At 40.4% G+C, this 18,361-nt stretch overlaps 1 protein-coding gene across 1 annotated transcript in view; it reads right to left on the bottom strand.

The window, feature by feature from the left end:
* NEK6 (NIMA related kinase 6) overlaps positions 1-18,361 on the bottom strand; it is a 91,288-nt gene that overhangs the window by 12,616 nt on the left and 60,311 nt on the right. The window contains exons 8-9 of the mRNA XM_088471087.1: positions 15,127-15,221; positions 7,235-7,348 (exon numbers count right to left, since the gene is read on the bottom strand). Of these exons, the coding sequence (XP_088327213.1) occupies positions 7,235-7,348; positions 15,127-15,221 (209 nt within the window). The remainder of the gene's footprint in view (positions 1-7,234; positions 7,349-15,126; positions 15,222-18,361) is intronic.

Raw genomic sequence — 18,361 nt, 5'->3', positions numbered from 1 at the left:
ATCCAACCCGAACTGTGTCCGACCTGCACTATAAACTGCACTGTATCTGACCCAAACTGTAACCGACCCGCAGGTACGGAACTCTGTTTTTATGGTTGGGGAGATTTTGGGGAACTGCTTAACAATAAGGCTGATTGATGGGGCTTTACGTGGGCACAAAGTGCCAGTCAGCAGTGGCCCAGCACCCCCAGGAGGAAAATACAGATTGGGCACTGAGAATAGGCATGTGCTGGGGGCATGTGCACTTGTGTAGGGGGCATTTACATCTGCTGTTGCTATATACACATCTTTAGGTTTTTTTTTTTTGCTACTTGTTAAACTATGACTAATTTTGTTTTCAGCAAGGATATTCCATGCACGATTTTTAGTAAATTGTTGTATTGTGTTCTATTGAAAGTACTTGCGAGTTAGTTTTATTGGTTATTATTTCTAATACATTACTGCTTTGCAAAACATTTTTAAACATAAATAACTGCCGTGTGTTTGTGGTGCTGCTCTGTTGCTTAGTTTAGCCGGCCAGCCTTTGTCCTATGTTGGTGAACAATATTGTGAGCTGTGAGGTTGTCAAAATTTACTGGAAATGAATGTTATTGAGGTTAATTTGGGAACAAAAAAAGGGCCAAATTATGTGGTTTTAGCAGTTTTTATCAATTAAAAAAACGTGAGGGCGGTTTTGCAAAACAGAATCAAAACCAAAACACTAATGGAGCATACACACGGTCAGATTTTTCTTGTGAACGATATCATTTGAACGATTTTTTTTTTCAAACGATTTACTCAACGATTTGAACGATATCTGAAGAAAAAGAACGATATCTGACAAATCTGACTGCAAACATGTCAGATATCGTTCTCTAACAAACGTGAACGCGCATCGTTCATCGTCCATGCTTGTACACATGAACGATTTTTCCATCAGATTTGAACGATTTTTAAAATCGTTATCGTTCAAATCTGATGAAAAATCTGACCGTGTGAATGCACCATAAAGTTAATCCAGATACAAAACAAAAACACAGGGGTCGGCGCACATCTCTAGCATAGTTATTCCCCCAAGATTACTGCCTTTTATTATTTCACTTGATTTCTGTAGAAAGGGGCCCAATAAATGACTACGCAGCTAAAAGAGCTATTTAATTCTGTTGTACCCCAGTTTGTACACTGGCAGCATTTAATATTTCATTACACATAATGAACATGATCGGTGTGCATGAGAACAGAATCACTGGTGGAGTGAGCCAGGAGTAAAGAAGCCGCTTTAGTCAGGATCTTTATGAGGTTGCACAGGATCAGGACTCCGGGGAATGACTGAGCTGATCAGTAACGCACTGCTCTGCTCGGCTCTCTCAAGGGGATGGATAGAGATGAGGGAAAAAAACAAACCAACATCCAAACATGATCAATCGAATGTATTCACCGTGAGCTGGAAAAAAACAAGCTGAGACACATAATATTTCCCTGGATTGTTGGTGTCTGTTACAGGACAAAACATCGTCCATTGAGCCCCATGATAGCAATGGTTTGATAATTGATTGAGATATCGATTCACAGCTCGGAGAGATTTAGAACACAGGGAACAGAGAGATGAATGGTGGGGCAGAGTTTATGTGGACAGGTTTCGGTGACATTCAATAACCCTGTCAATTACTGTGGAATGTGTTGTTGGCTTATAAAAGGCTGCCAAAGCAGCCTGGCGTTGAAAGGGGACATCCGAAGGGCACACGGTTCAGTCCCTCGTCAATGATTTTTATTATGATCGATATAGCTGTGCAACCAGGCTGGCGTGCTGACAATCAGATTCAGTATTCAGGAAACAGAAATACAATGGCAATGCACATAAAACATTGTACTGACTTATAAAAAGCTACTCTGTATCAGATCCCCGTTTTGCATATAGGCCTATTTTTATCTATACAATCTAATTCTTATTTTCGCTTTGTATCGAATGTCCTATTTTCGATCAATGGTGGCTGAAAGGCTGCTTAGGATAACAACACTATTCTAGGAGCCTCTCTGTTGCACCTTTATTAGGAAACTTTTAAAGGGCCTGTCCGTCAGCTCCACACTTATTGTTCCTGGAAAACATGCTATAAATCATGTAAGGTGCCAAGATAAAGCACAATTGTCCTGTTTGGCCGCTATACAGTCCTGCACTCCTATATACACTTCAAAACACCAACTGTGGGCTTTCAACCCAGCTAAGATTCTCAGTTACTTTTAACAGTGGTGCCACCTGCATTCTTCACACACTGCGAGGGGGCAATTCAATGCAATGGCCGCAACACGCGTTCCAAAACAGAACATTGTGGCCAACGGCATAGACGATTCTGCCTTGCAGCCCATAGAGGTGTGCAGGAAAATCAGAGATGTTCAGTTACCATAGTATACAACACTTGTATATCTGTGTGCAACTGAGTTGAATCTGTAGAATGGAACGTGGCATAAAAAAAGTTATGGCTGCTGCATTGCAACACTTCGTATAGAGAATCGGACTCAGTCGCACACAGATATGCAAGTGTCACATATCACATTAATCGGTGCAGTCTCGTGAAGCGGTTTTGTCTCACCGCCTTGCAATTAAGAGGCACGTTTCAGCGAAAAAGATGCTTGCAGCAAGCGGAGTCTCATGGGACCTGGCGCGCAGAGGGCTGTTTGGCCTGACAGCAGCAATGGTGTATGAGGACGCATCTGCAGGTACACAAAACTTACCTGAATAGAGTATGTCAGATCATTGCTCTGAGTGGCCTTCATCTCAGTTTTGTCATGTGCGCACATTTACACAAAGTATATACTGGGCCATGTGAGCTCGTTGGGCAGAGTTAAAACTCAGTCAGCCTAGAATTTCCGTTAGCGCTTGGCACGAGGATTCTGAGATTGCTGCCAATTATCACGGCAAATAACTATTTTGCACTTTGCCATTTTAATGCAGAAACACTTTAAAAATTAGTATAGTTTTTATAGTATAGACTCCTATGGTAAATTTACTAGATGTCGATTTTGATAAATTTTGAGCGATTTTAAATCGATCTAAATCGATGTTGTGTTTCAGGGGTTAAATTGCACATTTACTAACATTTAAAAATCAATATAAAAAACCATCTACTAGTAAATGTGCGATTTAGCCCCTGAAACACATCATAAATTTAGACCTGTTTAAAATATATCAAAATCGCCCTTTAGTAAATTTACCCCCTAGTCCAGAGGTTCCCAAACCTGGTCCTTAAGACACCCTAAAGGTCCAGGTTTTAAGGATGACCATGCTTGAGCACAGGTAGCTTTATAAAGTACCTCAAGCTTTTAATTTAACCATCGTTGCTCAACCATGGATATCCTTAAAACCTGGACCGCTAGGGTACCTTGAGGGCCGAGTTTGGGAATCACTACCATTGACAATTCTTGATATTTATCCCACCAGCTAGTTCCAAAACCACAAAATCGAAAATACAGACTGACAGGCGCTAAAAATATTAATATTTAATAATGATGTAAGAAGACCACAATAATATGATTAAAATAAACACACAAAACAAAGGAACTTAAATTAAAATAAAATATAAATAAGAGATCCTAAAACATTGTCAATAAATAATATAGAGAAATTAGATAAATGATGCTGAGACAGTAATGTAAATCAATAGAAAATTGAAATGAGCAATTCTCAATCTAAATACATAAAATCTGTGCTAGGCAGAAGCACAGGAGGAAGCCGCCGATATCCATAAGGCGGAGAAACGCGTAGAGAGAAGGACGGGACGTGAGACCGCAAGCCGGGCGAGTGAGTCACTGACCAATGTATACGGAGGACGAACAACAACGCTGCACGCTGCTCACCGACGGGTGATTGCACCGGAGCTGATTTTTCTCCTCCTTGGATTGCTGCGAGGCTACTGCGTGTGAGAGCTAAGTGAGGATCACGTGAGAGCTAAGTGAGGATCACGGTGGAATACATGGTCACAACCGGATCGTGAGTGACAAACCCTATAAAGCAGGGGTCTTCAAACTTGGCCCTCCAGCTGCTGTGGAACTACACATCCCAGCATGCACTGCCACCTTTTTGATATAACAGCATGCTAAAACTATGTGCAGTGCATGCTGGGATGTGTAGTTCCACAGCATCTGGAGGGCCAAGTTTGAAGACCCCTGCTATAAAGCATGCATGCTTAAATGTGCACATTTTTAAAAAATTTTTTTTAATTAATTCTCTGATACATTAAACAGAGTTATCTGCGGCTGTGCGGTCTACACGTATCAGGAGTGGCTCTAAACGCTAGAAACAGCCATACGCTCCAAAATGAACAATCAACAAGCCCAGTTCTAAGGGCTTAATCTATATTATATACTGTAATTCTATTCAGAATAATACTGGACATCGACAGTCCCCCTTTAAAATCCATATTGCGCCATACAGGCTGGAATACCTTTACCATGGTGTACTAAGTAACACTCTCCTATAGTCTCAGATGTGCGAGAGTCATTGGTATATATTTATGTATACACGGATCACCTAAGAGCTACGTATCAACGTCATCACTTTTAATGTTATTTGTGATTGTGCATATAAAAATACCATTGTAAATTGTCTTTATTGCTACTTATTCCACTAAACATCTTGCAGGTCCATCTTTTCTGCCTAGCACAGATTTTATGTATTTAGATTGAGAATTGCTCATTTCAATTTTATATTGATTTACATTACTGTCTCAGCATCATTTATCTAATTTCTCTATATTATTTATTTACAATGTTTTAGGATCTCTTATTTATATTTTATTTTTATTTTAATTTAAGTTCCTTTTTTTGTGTGTTTATTTTAATCATATTATTGTGGTCTTCTTACATAATTATTAAATATTAATATTTTTAGCGCCTGTCAGTCTGTATTTTCGATTTTTTTTGGCAATTGTTGGGAGGGTCCAGATTCCTCCACTTTTATGACGGCTGCTTTATATTAATTAATCCCCTGTTCCTCAGTACACTCCTCATCTATCCCCTGGTCCACTGAGGTGGATATAGCCCAACGCCTACTTTTGTTTGTGTGTGTAGTTCCAAAACCAAAGCAGAACGGAGGGAGACCAGGGTAAGGTGGGATGTGGCTCATGTAAGTAGGAGAGTTACAAGGGGACCCTATTAAGAGTCCTGTCCAACTACAGATAATCTCTTAGATAATTTGTAAAACATGGGTCACGTCTTTCCTGCACCCATTGTGCCCCCTTTGGCAGTAGGTAGGCCATCCTGCTATGCGTCACAACCTCCAAAATGAATTTAAAGTGGTGCAATTCCGACAATGGGGAAACAAGATCCAGACTGAGCACTGTGTTTATTGGATGCCCAAGAACAGGAAAACACGCTGTCTGGGTACAGAGCAGTCACAGGCGCCTGTGCCCATGCTGAATGGAAAAGGGACATAGACCGGATATCATTTTAAAAGACTGTTTACTGACAACCTATTGGTCTTCATTGAATTCTGAGAAGATATTTATAGTCAGCTGTGTGATAATGTCAGTTTATGCATTATACAACTACAGTAGTGCTGTGGGGTTTTTTTTCACTTTAATTGAACAAAAAAAAAAACAAGTATATACAATCTATTATCTTCCCTCTGTAATCATACCTATTTAGCAGTCAGTCTGCATAGTCTGTCTATCTATAATATCATATATATATATCTATATACACACACACACACATATATATATATATATACACACACACATATATATATATATATATATATACATACACACACATATATATAAAACAAAGGCAATCGGCACTCCTGGTACAGATGACAAGGGTTAAACAGCGTATGTAGTCAACGTTTCAAAGCATTTATTTATGGCTTTTTCATCAGTCCTGATGAAAAAGCCATAAAGGCTTTGAAACGCTGACTACATACGCTGTTTAACCCTTGTCATCTGTACCAGGAGTGCCGATTGCCTTTATATTCTACATGAGTTATTCTATTCAGGCACCCGGGCAAGTATTGTTTCAATTTAGGGAGTGCTGGACTCTTTGTGCTTATATATATCTGTCTATATATATATATATATATATATATATATATATACACACACACTGTATATTTATTTAGCTCATGCACAGTTGTACACAGATAAAAATTCACAATACGGTACAGTACAATGTGCCACAGCAAGAGGTTACGTTTTTAAAGCTGGAACATAGCACACTCTGGGGTAATTTCAAGAAGGATTATGGTTCATAAACCATGGTGGATACATGAGCAGCCCCCTGAGAGAGCTTTGGATAGACATAGCACAATACAGAATATAAATTAAGGCCAAGGATCGGCAGGTAGAAGGGTCAGCTAGGATCTGGCTATGGGTTGTAATCTACGTGCTGCTCAGTGTTCTCTATAGAGAAGATTATCTCACGCAGAACCAAATCTCTTACCGAAAAAAAAAAGAAAACGTGCTACTTTTCCTGGCAGAAGCAGCATGTACAGACAGCTAAACCAGAGCCAAAGGGCTCGCCCTACGCACTCTCACTCTGGCGCTGTGCTAATAGTGCCTGCACACCATCTGGAGCCTGGCTCTGCCCGAGCTGGTGCTTTGGAGCCTTAAAGACTCCTTCGCACCCTCAGCTGTATCACTGTACTTACATGTGCTCTTTAGCACTGCCAGAGGGAGGTGGACAGACAGTAATTGTACAGACAGGAAACACATCTGTCAACTTACACTAATTCCAGAAGCCAACAGGCAAATACTGAGCTGTGTGTCACAGGAGCATAGAACACATCACATACACACATCCCCTGCATGCTAGAGAGATATTTAAAGCTACAGATAGTGTCATTTGGGAAGGTAGGTTTAAACATACATGCACATGTATTATTGCCCTTTTGTTTTAAATATCCATTGGAATATGTATTATATCTTATTCCAATAACTACAACCTGTTCTGCTGTCAAATTGAACATACACTGATCGCAATACAGGTGCCTACAATGAGACATTAGGCGAAAGGGTCTCACTCACTAGGGCACCCAACGCCAAGGGTCCACCGTGTTGTTTTATGCTGCAGAACGCTTCCGTATAGCGGGCACATCCCTTTTACGTTACCTTACCGTTCATTTCAAAGCCAAATGCATGGCATGCATACATAGACAATGCTACAACTACACGTATGAGCAATAGACGCAAAAGCACATACACTGACACCCAGGTGTGACTGTCAGGCCCAGAGTCACAGTGATAAAAGGAGAGAACTAACTTACCTTCTCTGAGTAGTGTTCTGTGGGCAGGGGAGGGTATTCACACTGTTCTATCTTCTGACACAGAGAAAACAAGTTCATTTTGTCTCCATAGAAAGGACTCTGAAGGGCTGCCATCTGCACAAAGTAAGGTGAAACTCTAATTAAAACATATAAAAGCTTTGCAAGAACACTATACGATACAAAAGTAAAGTGATAACAATACCCCTCCAAAAAATAAATCGTGTTCAGTAGTAATAAGTGTGTGATGAGTCTGTAAGGCTGGTGTCACACCTGCACTTGGAAGCTGGGTTTTATTTGTCAGTAATAAGCAGCAGGTACAGTATCTGCTGTTAATTCAGATCACTAAAGTCTATGGGATCTGCTCCTTGCTGGTAGAATAGCTACATGTAGCACTTTCACTAGACAATACCATATTGAAATCCAGGCCCATTAAAATGAATGTAAACTGCACTAGGCTGTCACAGAAAAGTTGTAGTAGTGTGGTGCCGTGATTTAATAACGTGTACCCTATACATACCAGTCGTGTATTTATTTGAATCATCATGCAAATAATTCTTTTTAGATCGGGAAGCTGTTGCTTTCTAATGCAATGTACTGTAAGTATTCTTCATGATAATGTGCCCACCAGATGGCCCTCTTTTATTATTTTATTTTTTAAAATATTTTAATTCTTTATTCTGGCGAAAGAAAAATAAGTGCTGAATAACATGCGTCTCCATGCTTTACTTAAAGCTTAAAATAAAACCCTAGTTAATAAATCTTACTTAAACTTATTTTGTGTCTTTATACTATAGAATTAAAGATATACCCATAACAACACAACAAAAAATCCTGGATTAGTATCTCCCCTAGCTGGGGTTGTACCTGCCTGGTAACGACAGTTTGATTACAGCTCCTAACATTCCATAGCTAGCTGTTTAAGGATAAAGGGGTCTATTTACTAAGCCTTGGAAGGAGTCCCAACCAAACAGCTCCTAACTGCCATATCACAAGCTGTGTTTGAAAAATGACTATCACTGTGCACTTTATCTCTCTCCAAGGATTAGTACATAGTTTTAAACAATCTTGGGGTCTATCAAGTGTATTTGTTCATTTGCTCAGGGAACACAAATGCTACTGGTCAGAAAAACACTTGGGCATTATATCTGTGTGTATAAAATACCAGAAGCAGCGTTTAAAATTAGGACCACATCCAACTAAACCATGTTGTAATGCACGTGGTTCAAATGTAATTATTATTATTAAAATTATTAACTTATTTTTTTCTATGCAGATAAATACTGGCTGCTTTACATACAGCACAGACATACTGGGCAGCTTTATGTTTATACAGCGATTTACAGTTCACCTAGGAAACTCCTCTCTACACTATAAGGAGGTGATTCACATCTCCACAACATGCTGCTGGGGATCACCATTACAGATGTGTCCTCATACACCATCGCTGGAGTCGCATTTCACAGCCCTGCTCGGCGTGCCAGCTCCCGTGCGACGATGCTTGTGCCGAGCATCTGTTTTGCCCGAAAATGCGTCTTAGTCGCAATGTGATGTGACTAGGACGCACCAGGAGACTGCACGGATTAATTTAATATGTGACACTTGTATATCTGTGTGCGACTGAGTCTGAATCTGTATACAATGTGCTACAATGCAGCGGACGTGGCTTTTTTTCACGCCAGGTGTCGTCGTGCTTCATTTGCAGATGCAGACAGATATACAAGTGTCGCATATTAAATGAATCAGACACGAAAAAGACGCTCGGCACAAGCCGAGTCGCATTGGGTCTGGCGGCTCACTCGCTCCAGGAATCTCGCGCTGCATGGCGTATTCAGGCCAGGAATATGGGGGCACATCTGTATGTCCGGCTGCGCACACTACCACTCATTACGGTGAGGAACAGTAATTTTTCGGCGCACCTCCTTGGGCAGGGAGGAAAAATAAGCTAAGCACCTTTACAACTCTTCTGGAGGCACAACGCCAAAAATGTAAGTGCCCCCTAACCTGACATTACAAAATGCCCCAACCTTCGCAGTACAATTTGTTTTTTTCCAGGGTGCATAATGACACCCCCTAGTTGAATGTACCCCTAAATCTAAATGAGGCCCACAGTCTGTCTGATTACATGAGGCATGTACTGTAGAGGCATCGGAGGATAGCTGAAGTCACAGCAATAGCTTTCATTTTATTATGGAAGACAAAAAAAAAAAAAAAGCTAGAGATGCTCCTGAATCTACCAACAATGAGCGTTCTGCCAACTGCGTTCAGAATAAAATACACACGGTAATCTAATTAAATCCAAGTGTTATTTTATTTCCAACCATTTTGTGCTACGCACGCCACATATTACAACTGAATAACACAAAATCTTACAATTACCGCAACCACCACTAGTAATGCAGTGTTATATATTCTGTAGAATTGTATATAATATAAATTGAAGTAACCCATTTGCCCGCATAATCTATGTGGTCTCCTTTCCTGACCACCAATGCACTGTAGGGGTTAATCCCCAGGTTCCGTAAGCAGCAGCATGTTCCCACTGTGTACAACCCCTCACTGTGTCCCAGCTGCTTATTAAACCATTATGTGATTGGAGAGCTCCTTGTCACTGTCCTTCACTGTCACCCCCCCAGCACAGAGCCATTTTCAGGCCCCTTCTTAATGAGCTTATACTGAGTAATTGTTGATATTATCCTGTTTTGCTGTGAGCAGCGTGCGCTGCTCAGCTTGTTTCGGGGCCTTTTCTTGGCTGATGTTTAATGCTTCTCGTTAGGATTTTAATAAGGGATTATTTGATAATTATTCTGCCCTTACGTCCTTAGGTTAGATATTGTGTTCATTACTATGCATTGTGACAGGGATCCAATGTAGAATGACTGTCCTTCCATGACAGACATTAAACCCCCATTGTGACAACAGCAGAATAAAGAAAGAAAAGATCTCCACCAGAAACGCTGTCAGTAAAACAGTCTCTGCCCCCTTTGTGGCACTGGCTTAATGCAATGTCACTATATGGGCTACTGAATTATTAACAATCTACAAAACATTCAGCGCATTTGAGCAATGTTAAGATTTAAATTTGGGTCATTTTAATGCAATACAACAATTAAATTGCTGGAAAAATTAGAATTCGCCCCAAAAGCAGTGATCGTTCGGGTGGAGGAAAGAAATATTGGCCCAACGCAAATCCGATGATTTATCCCGCAGATTTAAAGCAACGATAGAAGGCAAAAAAAACAACCACCTGGTTTATCCTTTTAAATGATTGCGGCTTTAAATCTACAAGCTAAATTGACGCAATAGCACCGATTCCTGCAACCCACAGGCTATTATTACATTTGGACCATTGCCTCCAATACTAATTCTATAGGTGCATACACACACACAACGATTTTTTGAATGATTATCGTTAAACGATAATCGTTTGAAAAAATCGTTCACTTTCTGAGTCAAACGATGAACGATTATTGTTCATGCGCGTTCACATTTGTAGTTTGTAGTTCAGTCAGACTTGTCAACTCAATGATTTTCATTAAGTTAATATGCAAAAATCGTTTGTAGTTCATAAAAATCGTTCATTACATTTAGTAAATGAACAACTTTAGTAAACGATTTTAGTTAATTTTTTCAAGGGAAAAAATCGTTTATTAAAATCGTTCATTAACTAAATCGTTGTGTGTGTATGCAGCTTATGTCATAAGTCCAACTGCAAACAAATTCCAGCCTGTCCAGATAGCAAAACTGTAGCTGTTGCAGTACCAAACTTTACACATAAGAGGGCGATATAGTGTCCTTCCACTAAACTGTCCCTACAGTGCTTTGGAAGAAGATCCAGTATAGACTATTAAAATACACTATCTTTATAGACTTATGATTTGATAAATGACCTGTATGCATGTTTTAAATAAATTGTATGGACTGTTATATAAATTTAAAATCAAGCAGGCCCTGGTCTATGGAGGTGATCATTTAAATGTTATCATTAATACTTTTTATGAACATAGCCACATTAACATGACCTAGCTGTGTCTATAAAACATCTACAGTACATGGACACTAACGCAAGTAGTGTTCACTTTCATCTTTCCAGGTAAAAACACACAGGAAACATTATTCTGCCTAATACTTTTTTATAATTTTGTGCATCAATAAAAGTTTGTGTACACACATGAGATTCATTTGTTTTATATACAGCCTGAAGGTTATTTTATACTATATTTTGATAATTTTGTGCTTTAAAAACAAAGTTTGTGTACACTGAACCATCAGAAAGCAAAGGTTTCACTTTCTCAGTCATGCTAAAAATATTCTGTATTTTGGAATATTTGGATATGGGAGACTCAAACTGTACTATATTTATCTGTGTCCCAGCTGCTTATTAAACCACTATGTGATTGGAGAGCTCCTTGTCACTGTCCTTCACTGCATTGGTTACTTTAAGCGCAATCTGCCATATCCGCTAGCAGTGACAATGAATGTGAAATATGGATATATAAATGGCACAAATGGAACAGTGACATTGGTTGCCACATTACCATGAACAGTTACATAATACTTTATACAACTACCAAGCAGTAACTTTTGGATACATTGGCCCTGATTCAGATGACGTAATGCTGATGTTTGTGCAGCTGAGTGATGTATCTATACTGTGCATGTATCGCAATGGCTGAGAGATAGCAGTCGCAGTGAGGATTTGGACGCAGAGTGATTGACAGTCAGTGATCATTGGTGGGAGGTAGCAGTGGGTGGCGAGTCAAACGCAGGTGTGTCACCACCGTTTTGGGGGCGTAGCTCAGTCTGTGACTGCCAATTCATACGCAGTTGTAAAGGCTCTGGCGGCTTACTTCTGACGCACATTCTGAGCGGCGACCATCGGGTTTCTCAGAGGAGCGATGGTGCGTCTTTGTATGCAAGCGGAGGATTTGAGAAGCCGCTAGTGAAAGTCTCAATACAAATCCCAGCAGCTGTGACATTCACATATTTTCACACAACCGCTGCGTACGAGATCGCATCGGGGGACAGGATTTGCGGCCACCTTTGAATCAGGCCCACTATCTTTCTGGGGGGGGGGGGGTTTAACGACACCATGATTTTATTCAACATAATATGGACATTTACAGAATGGAATTAACCGCTGCTAAGCTGTATACAGTATCTGACCCTAACAGGCCTACACAGATTGATAGAAGTAGGAACAGGCAGGACTGGGTGGGATATGCGGCTTCCAGATGCCATCTCATTGTCTATTTGCAGGTCTGTGGGCTCACTAATGTGGGAGACTGAGGCACAACATAGGCTGTCATCTCTTCTCAGCCCAACACTGTTCTCTGTGCAAGCAGCACCCAGTATATGCCCCTAAACACAAAGCTCACATTCATTTCTGCTAATTGTGCCTTTCATCCCCGACCTTCTAACACAGTCTTTCCCCAAATAGAAATAAATGACCTAACTCTGGGAGCCTATGGGTTAAGTAGCATTACATCAGCTAACTTGAAATGGAAACTACCTCAATTACCCCATTATCAGCTGTTGTGCTTGCACTGCATTAACAAGACTGCAAGACAAACTCCAGTCACAAATAGTCCTTATTACATTTACTTTGATACGGCTGAACGTAGTGACCTAAACCTCAAATAGAAAGCCTCATAAATTCTGACTTGAATAACCAAGAGTTTGGAACGGAGCAGAGAGACTTCAGGCATTGTGTGGGTCCCTAATAAGAGTTTCTGATGCAGGGTTTAAGCTACATTTTGACATTTTGATTAGAACAATTACAGCTGAACGGCCAGATACCCTTACATAAATGGGCCCACCACTCGCCCGGCTGGTTTAGGGAAATTGGGAATTGCTGTGTTTTTGCCTAAATTGCCCGTCTTGTTAAGGCCGATAAAGGCATTGCTTGTAGCTAGACAGGGGAAAACTTATTTTTATCTCCTCTGATTCATCTAGATGACAGACTCCCCCAAATCTCAGCGAACATGTCATGCCACAGAGAGATATAAGCGGAGGAGGGGGGTCTATTAAAATTTGCGACTGGCTGTGGAGTTTGTGGAAATGACAGGGAAATGTAATAATGTATATTAAAGTGAAGTAGCGTCTAAGGAAACATTGCTTGGCTCAGACATTAACGATGATATGGAAGTTAACCCTGTAGTTGCAATCAATGCAGTCTGAAAACCAAAATATTGTCCTGAGAAGTGAACTCAATTACGGACATTGGTTTCAGCAACATCTTTTACCACAAAAAATTAGTCTAAAATAATATAAGGCTGTGGTTCCCAAACTCAGGGCCTGATTCAGAGGCGCTCGCTATTCGCGAACGCACGCTCTGAATCAGGGCGGATTTTTAAAAAGCTTTTGCAGGCGGTCTTGCGATTATCACGACCAACGGGCTTGCGACGAGACCCTTGTGGTAGGGTCTCAGTTCCCGCAAGTCCGAGTGAACTTCCAGCTCTAATAGAGCAGGAAGTTCACTACTGACATCTCCAACGATGTCAGTAGGGCCGCCCACAAACGGCAGGTGTACCTTCGGGAACGCCTCCGTTTGTCCAGCCACCCCCCCTCCCACAAAACGTGGCGAGCTGTCGATCAACATCGACAGCCGCCCCGTTTTGTAGCTAGCCCTGGAGCGAGTGAAGTTCTCACTCGCTCCGGGGCTCGCGCACGCCGCACATGCGCACTGGATGACCATCGACCCGCTTGCGAGCGCTGTGCGCTCGCGAGCGTGTCTGAATCAGGCCCTCAGCCCCCAAGGCACCCTAACATTCAGGTTTTAAGCATATCCATGCTTGAGCACCGGTGGTTAAATCAAATTAAAAGCAGTACTAATTAAGCCACCTGTGCTCAAGCCTGGGTATCCATAAAACCTGGAAAGTTAGGGAGCTTTGAGGAAGGAGTTTGGGAACCACCGATATAAGGAATATAAAAGATGCTGATAAAAAAATCAAACTCACAAGCAGGATTCTTTATAGACGATGAGAAATTTCTGAAGAGTCATTGGGGTTAAGCCTTTAAAGTAGTAGTGTACTTGTATACTTGTAGACCAAGGACCTTGTTTTTTTGTCTTTTTTTTTTTATATCAAACGAATCCGTCTTGTATCACCCTTCCCCCCCATTCGTACGGTCTAAAACATCTCCCGACTACTGAACAAGAATTTAAATTCACAATAATTGCTGAGACCGGCATATGAAACCACTCTTAGCTTGCCATGAATTGTCCGAGCATTTAACCTCTCCGTAAGCGCATTCAAATATACATATAAGAGAACATCAATAACTAATTCAGCCTCTGAGTACGTGCAAAGCACACGTTTTGCTTCCCCATTCGCGATGAATGAGAATTCTTCATAGGTGGGGACTTATTTGTTATACAAACAGATTAATCAGGATATGTGTTATGTGCAATTAATACTACAAGGGTAACAGCTGTATGGCTTGTGTACCGCCATCTGGATTTGTCTTACAGCCATATAGCATTTATCAGCCTAATATAGGAACTCTCTGCCAACACAGAGGGATTAGAAGTGTGCATATGCTCTGTTACAGTATCTGGCCCCTATGGTGTAGTGGTACATGTCATTTCATGCTGGTTGTATGCTAGGTGTCAGTGACTGTAAGCTGACGCTGACTGTCATTACTACAAAGGCTGATAATATCACAGAGTACAGTCATCATGCAGGATACAAGAGATATAGGGTAAAAGAGGCTGGGGGGAAAGCGAGAGACAAAAATATCTGTCCGGGTGACATTGCAGCACAGTGGTAGAATATTGGGCATAAGAGGGCAAGGCTGGTATCGCAGGGTTGTAATTAGGATAAAATGGCTTTGGAAAATATTTTCATTTGAAGCCTTTAAGGAAACAAATCCATGATAAGGTCAATAATACTCACTTCATACAACAGGCATCCCAAGGACCAAATATCCGACTTGAAATTGTAGCCGTTTTCGTGTATTCTCTCCGGGGACATGTAATAAGGTGTTCCCACTGCAGCAAAGACAGATATCAGTCTACACAACAACAAACATTTACCTGCGATCTGCTACTGCATGGAATGACAATCACTGATACAACTACTGGGTGAAGCAGTAACAGTAGATGTCGAAAACCTGAGCAATACACAGTTTATACACAACTTCTATGTTAAGCTTTAAGCATAATTTCTTCACACTTTTTTCTATAGTACGGTCATTTCTATGCTGTGGATGGCTGTGTAGAGATAACCAGTGAAAGCACGGCCATATAAAGTCTATGTAACGCAGAAATAAAGTACAGTCACAGACCAGGTACAGATATTGGAGGATTACCTTAACAAAGAAATACTACAATGGAAGGACTATTGTACTCTAAGCACTGAGCTGTACTAAGGAACATGATCTAATTATATTTCATATCCTGCTCCTCTCTTAAGCCAATGTAAATCATTATATGGAATATATTTTGGGTATCTTTATATTATGTCAACTAAGAACTGTTATTCGGCCTCCTGCAACATACATTTTAAACAAAGACAAATTGGCTGTTCTTACATGTAAATGTAACCAGGCAAATTGTAGTGGTCAAAGCATACAGCCTGCTGTACCAGAACAAGCCTTATTTACAGGACATGCAGGAGAACGTCTGGGGAGATCAAGAACCCATGGGAGGTGAATATAAAGGGGGACTCTGCAGTCACTGATCCCAGTCTTCCTGGAATGTGTGTGGGATCGGTGACAGGGAAAACTCTGAGCAGACTCCGGCTGATCAGTCCAATCACATCCATATTTATGAGAGGGATTAGCACATGTGATGGACAAATGTCTGAACGCTACTGCTGCAGAACATGCCACCAGACGACACTGCACTGATGATACAACACGTATATCCCCATGTCCTTGCAGTGGCGCACAGTTTACCAGCAACTAATTACTCCCTATGGGGCATTATGATCTTTCCTGGGGCAATTAAAGGTCTATGAGCCACATACTGAAGTGCCTTATTGCCTTTTACTAAGTGATGAATGTGCTTCTACTAGATGTTGATAACATGGAAGCTCAGGAGCTTTGTGTTATTGCATCTAAACCAAACGGCAATCTGTAGCTATTAAAAAGTCTCCGATAATGAAGTTAACAAGTATTCATAAAATATAGGACTCCTATAAAACAGATCTCTCCGGAACAGGAACCTAATAGTACAAATCGCAAAAACAAAAGGGAGACTACCAGTAAGGCTGATAAATCAGGAAAGCACAATTCTGCATTGCTTATTTTATTACAGTATATTCTATAGCGCAGCAACAAGCTGCCCCTAACCCTGCCCGTGGACTGGTGAGGTATTCAATACACTACGGCTCTGTGTTACACCACACGGACCCCGACAACATTTGAGACTTGCTGTATGAACGCTACAAATTGAAAGCACAGTCTTTGATTCTTGTCAGGAGAAAATTAATACGCGAGTTAGCCAATAACAATGAGAAACAATTCATTTAAAAACTGGGGTAAAAATCATTCCTTAATGCTATGATGAGGATGATGATATTATTTTCAGGACCTCCATTGCCACCAATGATAAATAGCAAAGAAAAAACATACAACAGCGCTTGGCTCTCAATTATAAAAAATGTTTTGTATAATACCACAAATATATCAAAAAGAAGTCAATCACAATTTATTACATACACATAGACAAACATATACACAAAATGACAATAAGAATATATAATTCTACTGATAAATAGACTCATTACATTTGTCAGGGCTGCACTCCCTAGCATAACTCTAAAAAGCAGTGTGAAAATACAGTTGCCCAGTATGTGTGTGCTACATGCAACAGCGGGTATTATCTTTGCTTGCAGTGTGCGTCTGCGAAAAATGAAGAAAAAAAAAGAATAATATATATTTTATGATTCGTGTTTCAGTGATATCACTGAAAGATGAGATGTAAATGTCATTATTGCATGTACACCTTAAAGTGTTTCTGCACCACATTTTCTAAAAAGAAAAAAAAGTAAAAAAAAGAAAAACTACATGCAGCTTAATATGTGCGTTGCTGTCATCAAATGAGTTACCCTTTTATATATCGGTCTGGCCTGCTCCTCTGACTGACATGCTTGGGATACAAGGACAGTGACTTGTGGAATCCCAGTTTTTCCTCATTAATATAATAAGTGCAGCTGTCGCAGAATATCTCATCATTAAGTGGACACTATCATATTTTGGGCTCATTCTGCCTGACATGATCTTAATAGGGCCTGATGTGGGTTTTTTTTTTTTACAAATATATAGATATATTTATCCAAAACCTGCACCGACATCCAAAAAGAAAGCCTCTAAAAACACATATACATATAGAAGCTGGAAGAACAATGCCTCTAGTGAAAAGCGTGATTATTGAGTGACCTACAGCTCTACAGACAATAGGAACTGACTGAGAAAGAGAAAAAAGACCACGCATCACCTAGATATAGTCACGTTCTAACCCTAATAATACTGCTATTTGTAAGACCAGACCCAGGCAACAAAAGTAACAATGTGAATATAAGATTACGTAAATTAAATATTCTAACCAAATGCAGTTATCTGGAGAAATGGTCATTGACACGGGTGTATTAGTTTGTCAATCATTTTCTCGGGCTGGTTTCATTTAGTTAACTGAGACAGCAAAGAGTTTATTTAACAAACTGGAGGACTGAGACGTCAAACCTGCTTAGTAGTGATCAGCTGGACAGACATATATTCCGGTCAGACACTTATACATGTACGGTATATATATACGGAAATACGGGAAAATTATTATTTTCCTGTAACCAGTGAGGAATATTCTTAAGGATACACTTTACCTGCTCTCATACAGAAGATTAGGGTAGCACAGCTGTCCCCAAACTCGGTCCTCAAGGCACCCTGACAGTCCAGGTGTTATGGATATCCAAGTTTGAGCACAGATATCTAAATCAAAATTAATGAGCTACTGTATTACATCACCTGTGCTTAAGCATGGATATTCTTAAAACCTGAACTGTTAGGGTGCCTTGTGAGATGGTATACTGTTTCAGGGCTGTGACTATTCAAAGAATGAGGGAATACATTATGAATGTCCACCAGCTGCATACTATCCTCCACATACTTGATGAGTTATGTGGGTGGAGA

The sequence above is a fragment of the Taudactylus pleione genome, unplaced genomic scaffold (assembly GCF_031769625.1).
Source record: "Taudactylus pleione unplaced genomic scaffold, aTauple2 ptg000110l, whole genome shotgun sequence".
Lineage (NCBI taxonomy): Eukaryota > Metazoa > Chordata > Amphibia > Anura > Myobatrachidae > Taudactylus > Taudactylus pleione.
Note: the sequence above shows the minus strand (reverse complement) of the source record. Positions and strands in the feature narration are given on the sequence as shown.